Source organism: Terrapene carolina, unplaced genomic scaffold (genome assembly GCF_002925995.2).
Source record: "Terrapene carolina triunguis isolate 2854851 unplaced genomic scaffold, T_m_triunguis-2.0 Scaffold95, whole genome shotgun sequence".
NCBI lineage: Eukaryota > Metazoa > Chordata > Testudines > Emydidae > Terrapene > Terrapene triunguis.
The window spans coordinates 29300607-29310742 of record NW_020664446.1 but is presented as its reverse complement, the minus strand read 5'-3'; the positions used below and the strand labels follow the sequence as shown (position 1 = coordinate 29310742).

The following is a 10136-nucleotide window of genomic DNA, read 5'->3' as shown; positions in this document are numbered from 1 at the left end:
ACAAAATCCCAGTCTCCACTCCTCAGGCTTCATATCCCTGTCTCCTTGCCTAGCCAGTCTTAGTCTCCCCCTCCAGCTCACTGTTAAAGTCCTAGTTTTCCCCCTTCCAGTCTTTGACCCTCCCCAGATGCACTCCCAGGTCAGTCCTTGCCCAGCCAGTCCTAGGTCCCCACTCCCAGCTTCACATCACATCTCTCTTTCCCCTCCCTGACCACTGGATCCCAGTTCTAGTGTCCTCCCGGAGTTCATTATCCAATCTCAGTCTCCCTCCAATGCTGGCTCTTTGTTCCACTCTCCTTTCTTCCTGTTTCCTTGTAGCAGGCTCTTTGGACAGCCAGTGCCAGTTCTCTCTCAGCACTCCAGCTCCTTGTCAGAGTTGTTGTTCTCTCCCCACAGTCCCCAGACTACTTCCTAGCCCCAATCTCCTTTTCTAGTCAGTTCCAGACTCTCCCCTTTTCCCAGTCCCTCAGCCGATCTCAGTGTTCCCCACCTCAGCTAACTCGCTCCCAATCTTCACACCATTTCCTTCAACAACTCCCAGTCCCCTTGCCCAACCAATCCCAGCCTCCCCTCACCATGTTGGCCCCTATTGCCAGTATCCTTGCCCAATAAATCCAGCCTCCACATCATCAACCACCAGCTTCCAGTCTCTGCTTCTACTCCCTCCCAGTCTGTCTGCTTTCCCAGCCAGTGACAGTCACAGTTTCTCCCCCTCCAGTCCTAGTCTCACTCTACTCCTTTCCCTCCCTCTAGTTCAGCCTTTATCCACTCTGCATTTGAATAGGACATTCCTCTTCCATGCTGCATGGGCGCTAGCAAGGGGGTTATTGAGAGCACAAAAAAGACAGGCTCCCTGCTCTCAGTTCTAGTGCCTGGCCCCATCCCAGGCCAGAGCAACTGGAGGAGCCATTACATGGAAAGTGCTCCTGAGCACCCATAGCCCTGGGCTGGAGCATGCTCAGTCACTCTGTGGGGATGATACATATGCAGTGATAGAAGCTGTGAGAGGCTGTAGTGTGCTCAGCAAGAATGGAATCTTTGGAGAATTTAGTTGCTAAAATTGAAGGTGTTGAAAATGTGTGACCTGCTATTTTTCAAAGACTTGGCCAAATTTGGGCAGATTCATGGGGATGGTAATTGGTAAAAGGCATTTCCTTGACACAAAGGCCATCTTCCTGCCAAATTTCAATTCTTTGCTCCAAAGCATGGGTGAAGCAGAGCTGTTCAATGAAAAGATCACCAGAATGGTTTACCATGGGCAAAAAATAATATGTTTTCCCCTAGCCTTATCTGTGGTAATGGCTGAGGGGTTTTTGGATGAAATTTTCCAAATAAATTCAGGCTGAGGCAGATCATGGAAAACTTCAGCCACAATGGTTAACATGTGGCAAAGTTACAAGCAACTGAAAACAGGGTCTTATAACAGGAAGTGTAAGGCAACCTTAATAAATACTGCTACCAGCTCCATCTATAACAGGATAAAAGATGGGTAATGAATGAGTGCATTCTGCTAGGAATGAGTACAATTCACAAACCTGAGATTACCATCGTCTCTTTTTCTCCCAAAGTAGCCCCCAAAGGTTAGTTCTTCCCTTTTCCAGCTGCACCCTTCAGGTATTGCTTGGTCTCAGGGGGTAAGTGGATGGAGCCACAGATATGCTGAGCCAGATGACTTGTCCTCTACCTGCCAGACAGCTAGACAATGTACTGCAGGAGTGGAGGAGGAGCTACGGCAGTTATAATGACCAGTCAGTGAAAGAAGTTGGTTGTCTGCCTACCCAGAGCCCAAGAGTCTGAAGTGATAGATATCACAGTGATAGGTACCTTTAGAAATACATCAAAACCACCCCCCCAAAGCAGATAGTAGCTGGAAGAGTAGCCGCTACTCCTTGGGCGGGGGCATGCATTTAAAACAAACCTCTCTCTCTGACTTGGCATGCTGCATAGTCTTAAGGCATGACATTTATCAGGGAGGGTGGACAGCTCTAGAAACTGCAGAAGCTTGAAGGCCAAATCCTAACCTTTCCCATTAGACAGCAGTAAAAGCTGCTTTAGCACTTCAATTTCATGTATGCTATCTGCTTGGACCAGACCAGTCCTGAGGACATTCAGGTTGTGTGGGAAGGTGGGGGTGAATTTACTCACTTTCACCTGGAGCTGCAGTAATTTCTGCAGCGAAGATATAGAGCAGGGAGAGAAGAGGGGACCAAAATGTATGTCTATATTTTACGCACACAGATTTATACCTTGATAAGAGTGCAGTTGGCTTTGAAGAATCATAGGGGATTATGCCCTTCCAATCTCCAAGGTGAGGTGATTCTTCTCTATAATGCACACCAAAATGCTCCCGGTGACATCTCATTCTGGAACTTTTGAGTGGGTCAGGCCTTTTCTGTCAAAAACCCCATTCTGTTTTCAAAATCTGCTTAGACTTATCCAGACTCTCCCACTGATTCTCTGAAGGAAGGAACATGCTTCACTGTTGAAACAAAGAAGCGCTGAGCACTAACAGGACCTCCACAACAACATCCTCAAGTGCTCAAGGAGCACAGCATTATGGACTCCATCTCAGGACATGGATCAAAGGGTGCCAACCATTGAGCAGCTTTGTGGCTGAACCTCGGGGGGTGTTTCCCTCATGATATACTTATGCTTCTCTGACCACATAGCTCTACTAGACTGTTTAGCTCCATCTGGGCTCTGGATACTCCTGGACCAGGATTTGTTCCTGAGTCTCGAAGTGAGAATGACTGTGTGAACACCCGGGAACAGCACACATGCCCCAGGCATAATTTTCAAACATTCATAATTTATTTCCATATTGAATTTCTTTACATGAGGTTAAGCAGGAATTCCTCATGCAAAACTGCATGTTTGCCATGATCCACGTCTTAAAAGAAAGCCACTTTGGGGTGCCGCAAACTGAACTAATTAAAACTGGAAGCTGTGTACATACACAGAGTTAAGAATATATCCATCATAAGAAACTGGAGTAATAAATTTGATCACTGTTAATTACCTTTATTTAGAGCTCAGTATGAATGTGAACTACCAACCCTCAAGTGATCTGTTAGGCAGAGAATTTTTTAAAAGTTTATGCTTTCTTGGATTATAATCATCATGGGAGTTACATCGGAAACCGTAATTGCCACACTGGATTTGACCGATGGTCCATCTAATCCAGTATTCTATCTCCAACAGTTAAGAGTAAGACAGAACTTTAATTTTAACCCCCCTATTGTCAATTGCCTGTATTATTCTCAGAAAATTACCTTTGGGGCTGAAATTTCTCATACTTTGTCTCAGGCCAGGAAGTGATCTATAAAAATCTGTTCTGCCACTTTTGTTATATTCATGCACAACTAAAACTAATGTTAGTATTCAGGTGGGTTACCTGTGCATGTCCAGGAGGGAATTTGTTAGTACAATATATCTGCTATACTATACGTATTTCACTGACTTTATTTTTATGTCATAAGAAATCAGGTAAAGTCAATGATTCACTGACTGTAAATGACAAAAAAACCCAAAAACACAACAATGAAATTATCCCATTTATCTTGGAAAAAAAGTCAAAAGCACAGAAAGAATTTTGGTCAAATCTGATGTTATAAAACATTTTTTAATTTATTTAATATCATGTTCTCCTACTCTGTAGTTATATATTTCTGAAAAAATAATATGCAAACAGATTATTGCATAACACATCTTTTCCAAATTAGCCCCAAAATATTTACTAAATTAATAGTTTAACACAATAAGAAAGGTGTTTTCATATTTAACGTTAATTTTCCAGAGAGTTTTATCACATAAGATATTCTGTGGAAAGCAGCACCTATTTTACTTCTTTGTAAGCCATTATGAAGATCATACACAAGCCTCTCAGACAAAACAACACAGGTGACAGAAACACAAGCTGAATAAAGAACCTCACTGAGTGTGTTCTAGCAAAGTGAATATTTCACCTGGCCATGTATGTGGGATATTTTGCATAATGGTCTATAGACCCTCTAGGATTCATCTATTATAGAATGAATATATAGTGCTGAGATACAGAGAAGTGGTATTTAGCATTATGTCTATGCTTGCTTAGGGCTCACTGTCTACGTGAAATGAGACTAAAATAATATTAAAATGAAAATAATTATTAAACAGAAAATATTGCATTATGCAAACAATGAAAATACTGTATTTTAGTTTTGAGACAGTTCAAGCACATACAGCATATACATAATAAAGCATAGTTTTTTTTTAATTCCCCCCATCATTTAAAGAAGCAGTCATGAAAAGGTTGTATACTGGTTTAAAACTCAACAACCAACTAGTGCATTCTTCCTGCTCACCTTTTAAAGACACACATAATACGAAATGGATACATTACACTGCTGTAGTTTACAATATATATTTCAAATTTACAAAAATACAGAAAAACAAGATTTCTTGCACTCAGATACTGAGCATTAACCCTTTGAGTACTAATTCCCACCTGCAACACTGCAGAACACATTCATTTGACTTATGCACTTTTATAACATTGCAACAATTATAATTGTCATCTATATGTACACTGTTAGGAAATGTATTCCTACATAATTTAAAAAAAAGAGTAGGGACTAATAAACTGCAGCTAAAAGACAAATGACGGGTTGAAGCATATAAGTATTTCTGCAAAATATACATTGTAAATTGATGCTCCATCAAGGGGCTTTTATTATTTGTTCTGTTCTCTATAGCAATGTATCAGCTATCCAAGCCTGTGTTAGAATATGACAGACTTGTTCACATGGCCATACAACATTGTGCTTTGTCTTTTTATTTATGGAACCACTTCTCTCCTGTCATTGCAGACATTTTTCTTCCAGCTATATGTTTCTATTCACATTATATAACTCATTCTTACTTTGCAGCTTCTTACTTTAAAAAGCAGTTTCATTTCACATAAGGATCATTATAAATCAGATCTGTCCTGTGAGTTGATGCTTTGTGTACAGACGTTCATGGACAAAGAATTTCTTGCCAAAAGCCTTGTTAACAGAGAATGTTACTGACCCTAAAATGCCCTATGGTTGAGTGGAATTAATGAACACAAGTAACTGCTTTTGAAGGTCAAATTTGCATTAAAGGAAAAAGACAATCTGAAATTTGCTGGGAGGGAAAGTGGCTTTCACATAAGATGTGAAATTAATAAATTAGTATCTGGAAAGTTATGTTTCTGGAAAATGATTAAAGGTTCACTTTCCTGACAACTCTGGACTACATTGTTCATATGATTAAATAGACAATATAGTATATACAGTCTCTCTGAACTAGATTAAGCTATTTTTAAGAAAATGACAGTAGTCCTCAAAGAGTTAATGATAAAACTGCTCTACCTAAACAGATTTTGAAAGGTTATTGTGAAACAGCTTACAGATTTGTTCAAAAGGCATACTTTACAAAGAAGTGTAAAACTTGTTGAGACAATTGCTATTACACTGCACAGTGTCACATACAATGAGTAGTGCATGCTCTGTAAAGACATTAGAGTGGACCCTTATCAAAGCTATCATATAACCTTATACAAAGGATTGTGCCACTTAAACTAGTGCAGTAGTGATTTTTTGTAGATTCATAATGCTCTAGATTAATACCAACAGGGTTTCCACAGCCTTTTACAATACTTGTTTTTACACATGTAACACTAGAACACAGCAAATGGTATATCCTGACATATGTCATGCAAAATACAATCAATACAGCACCATAGATGTAACAGACATTACCTAGTACTTCTCTCCAACAAGAAAAGAGACAGAACGGAGACTGTACATTACATGATTTTACAGGCCATATGCTACAGAAGATCGTTAGAGGCAGTATCACTTTGTAGGGCTAAAAAGCTGTATTAATAATTTTATAAAATCCTGCTCCTCATTTCTATTATTGTAACTTCTGATTAAAATCCATGGCACAGTAATCATATTTTGCTACAAAAATAAATAAGTAAAAGATGCGGATATGTATATAAAAGAGTCTGAAGTTACCATAGAGTTAAAAAAAACCCAACCAAAATCATGAATTAAAAGTGATGTATTTCTAAAGAAATACAGTTCTTTGTAACAAAAGGATATTGCCTCTTATATTCAGTACTCTAGACTTCAGTTTCAAATTCTCTCCCAAAACAATTTTCTAACATTCTTTTAAAAATAACTTCACTTTTAAAATACTGCCGCTACTTCTCTCTTTTAGTTGCTCATTCAGAAAACAGAAATAAAGGTGGAAAACCTGTACAATTTGCTGATGTGCTACACAAACATGTAATCTTATTCAGTTTAGAATAAAAACAAAACTGAAGATGATCTGAGTTGAAAAAGACAATATAGTGGCCCATGAACTACACAGTAGTTTCATTCTTCCAAGGACCAGTTTTGATATTTCCTGTACTATCTGAACTGTATATCATGGCTTCATGCACATTTCCCTTGAGAATTCCATTGTGATTAGTTGTATTAAATGGCAATGATTGTGTTCGTGGATGCATCTCAAAATGAGCTGTATGGTGCACAGTGTCACTTTCTGGGATTTTAGCACAACTGTATATTACAGTACTTGCATCGCTACTTTCAGGCTGGTTGATAGTAGGATATGCATCACTTTTCGCACAGCAAGCCCGTCTGTGCCCTGACTGACTATCATGCGTACTGTGTGGACTGTCTGTATGTGAACTGTGGATGCTGCCATCAATGCTCGAAGGAATGTGATAGGCATATTCTCTTTCTCCTGCAGATCTATGTCGACTGAAGTAACGTGGTTTAGTTCTGCTTTTCAGACATCTGTGAATGTGCATGTTGGGCCTGAAAGTTCCCTCGTTATGCACGTGTATATGAGCTTCATCATCCAAAAGTTGATCACAGTGCATTTTTGCACAACATGGTGTAACTGGTGAAAGGCAGTTAACATGGTTTTGAACAGCCTGTAGATTAGTAAGCTTGCAGTGATTAGCAGATGGATGATTAAAAACAGCTGATTTGTTAGGACATGGTGACTCTTGAAGACAAGGTGCATGAACCTGCGTGTCCCCATTGACATTAACCTTTGGGCGGACATTAACTTGTACAGAATATGTGCTTCTTCTAGATGGGCAACAGGACCACCAGCAATGCCATACATCATCTCGCTTTGCACAGTGATGGATGAGGATGAAAAGCCCCAAGGTCACACAAAATGCTCCATAGAGGCAGCTAAATATCATATCCAAGAAATGTCCTTGAGATACAGCAAGTGCTCCAAAGGTCCAAGTGGCAGTAAACAAGAACAAAGTGAACGCCGCAGCTCGAAGTTGAGCCTTAAACGAGTGCTCGTTTTCCAACAAAGAAGAAGAAATCATGGAGCATGTTGTCTGGGAAACTGACCCAGAGTCTGTAATATGACTATGGCCCACTTCAGTATTTGCCAGCCTCTGCTGATCTTCTGTCCTTTCTTTTAATTCATACTTGCGTTCTGGATGACGCTTCAATTGCACGTATGTGCAGAGAAAGTAAACGCAGGTGACTAGCACAATGAATGCTACTGGCCCATAAAATGCACCGAGGCTAGGTTCCCAAGCCATCCAACAACTGCAAACAAACAAACAAAAAAGTGAAAGTCAAATTAATTTTTAAACCCAAATTTGACATAATGGACAATAACGTCTCATATGTACAATACATTGGTTTTGCCTTAACAGCATGATATCCCCTTGATATGTATGGAGAGCTCCCATTAATGTCAAGGAAACTATTAAATGTTAGCAATGGGAAGGAGAGAATATGATAATTAAGGTTCATTATTCTGAGTTATCACCTTCAGTCCCATTAAACGCATATTTAGATTGAGATACTTTGGACTCTGGATTTACTGACTTTTTTTTTTTAAAGGAACTAATACATTGTAATGTAGTATATTAAGGCTGGAGTTTTCTAAGGAGGTTAAGTGAGTTAGGCACCCAAATCCAATTGAAATTTAAGGACAATTAGCCACCAGATTCCTGCAGGCTCTTTTAAAAATCCGAGCCTAAATAAATATCTTAAAGACCCAATGAAGATATTAGGTCTTCATTGCAGGTACTGCATGAGAAACACAAATGAATAGGAATCACCTATTTGTATCATTACACTTTTCAGTTTTCCATTTGGTAGGGGAGAGATAAAAAGCAACAGCAAAATAAACAGGATGTGAGGGAAAGAGGAGAGCCACATTCCCAGCCATACATAAGCTCTGATCATCAGATCCTGCACTAAGCACAGCTCACTGGACCCAGTAGTTGGAAGATAAAGGTGGCTGCATATCACCTTTGAGCTCCCCCTGTTTTGGTTGCTCGGGGCTAGCTTGTTCAGTTTGAGCAGCCTTTTAGGGAATCTTTATGGACACTGTTGCTCAGGCAGTGCAAAATGGTTGTAGCATATCTGGCCACACTGTAAATAACAACTGTATGTACTTTTAGAATATCAACTACATACTTAAGGCTAAAATCCTAAAGATAATCTGCATGGCGGTATAGGCTGCAAATGCCTCATTTGGTTACATAAACTGGCTGTAAACTGAGCAGAACTGGGGATAAATGGAGCTTTGTGGAGATTAGGCACTGCAGGAAATGCCACCCAAAGTAGGGTTACCATATTTCAACAATCAAAAAAGAGGACGGGAGGAGCCCCGTCCTAGCCCCTCCCCCGTCCTGCCCTAGCCCCGCCCCTGCCACTCCCTCCCACTTCCCACCCTCCTCAGAACCCCCAACCCTCCCCCCCACTCCTTCTCCCCTGACTGCCCCCTCCTGGGACCCCTGCTCCTAACTGCCCTCCAGAACCCCAACCCCTACCTAAGCTTCCCTGTTCCTTGTCCCCTAACTGCCCCCTCCTGAGATCCCCCCACCCTAACTGCCCCCCAGGACCTTACCCCCTACCTGTACCCTGACTGCCCAAAACCTTACACCCCCAACCCCCAGACAGCCCCCCCCCGAACTCCCGACCCATCCAACCCTGCTCCCTGTCTCTTGACTGCCCCCTCCAGAACCTCCCTGCCCCTTCTCCGACCCCCTGGCCCCCTTACTGTGCCGCTCAGAACAGAGTGCTGCAGAGCAGCGCGCTCGGCAGCAGGGGAGGGTGGAGCAGGGGGAGGAGCTCCACACTGCCTGAGGCTCGAGGCGAACGGCCGGCCGGCGATCTGCGAATGCAGAGAGGGGGAGGGAGGGAGAGAGAGGAGGGGAGTGGTCTCAAGTTGCAGGGGAGAGGAGGGGGAAGCGGAGGAGGGGCTCTGGCTGTCAAAACCCCATGCGAGTGGCACGATCCGGCCAGCTGCCCTGTCAGCCACGCACTCTCTGCATTGTGGGGAAATCCAGACATTTACAAATTCCCCTCGGATGCTATTTTTAACTCAAAAAAGCTGGACATGTCCGGCAGAATCCGGACGAATGGTAACCCTAACCCAAAGGGTCCAGATTGACACCACTCTGCAGCTTTCTGATTGGCCCCTACTCATGATTTAACCCTGGAATGTGGCCTAGGAAGTTGTCTGGACAACCACACAGACTTCTGATCTGCTATTGTAATGCCGACAGACCCCGGTTGTCAGGATCAAAACGGGAACCTCTGGAGCTTAGTGCATGAGCTAAAAGCCAAATGGCTGTTTGCTAAGGCTGTAGAGCAGACTCATTAATTGCTCTCTAAGTGGTCTCAGTGCCACTAGATGGGACAGAACACCACACTCAGAAGGTGTGTGGGTTACACTATGACTCTAGACCTCACCTTGCTTTCTGACCTCCAGTCTCCAATCCCAGCCTGACTGACCCTGACTGTCCTCCTGATTCCCACCTGGTAACTGTCTCTGATATCCAGCCTCTGACCCCAGCCTGACGCTGACTCTTGTCTATGGATCCCAACTCTAGCAATTACTCTGATTCCTGCTCGCTGACTACCACCTTGTGGCTGTCCTTGACTTGCAGACACCAGCTCAGTTGTGACCACAAGGCCAGACCACTTATGCCCAGGGCCGGCTCCAGGCACCAAGCACCCAAGCTGGTGGTTGGGGCGGCACCTGGAGGGGGGCGGCTGCGCGGCGCTCTGGCCGCCGGGGGGGGGGAGAGCCGAACCCCAGTCGGGGCTCGCCGCCCTCCCCCCAGGGCT

General features: G+C 42.7%; 1 protein-coding gene across 2 annotated transcripts in view; it reads right to left on the bottom strand.

Moving 5' to 3' along the window:
• Positions 1–3601: 3601 nt before the first annotated feature.
• ADGRA1 (adhesion G protein-coupled receptor A1) overlaps positions 3602–10136 on the bottom strand; it is a 466576-nt gene continuing 460041 nt past the window's right edge. For both annotated transcript variants that reach the window (XM_026651172.2, XM_026651174.2), the window contains one exon: positions 3602–7595. In XM_026651172.2, the coding sequence (XP_026506957.1) occupies positions 6374–7595 (1222 nt within the window). In that variant the 3' untranslated portion in view covers positions 3602–6373. The remainder of the gene's footprint in view (positions 7596–10136) is intronic.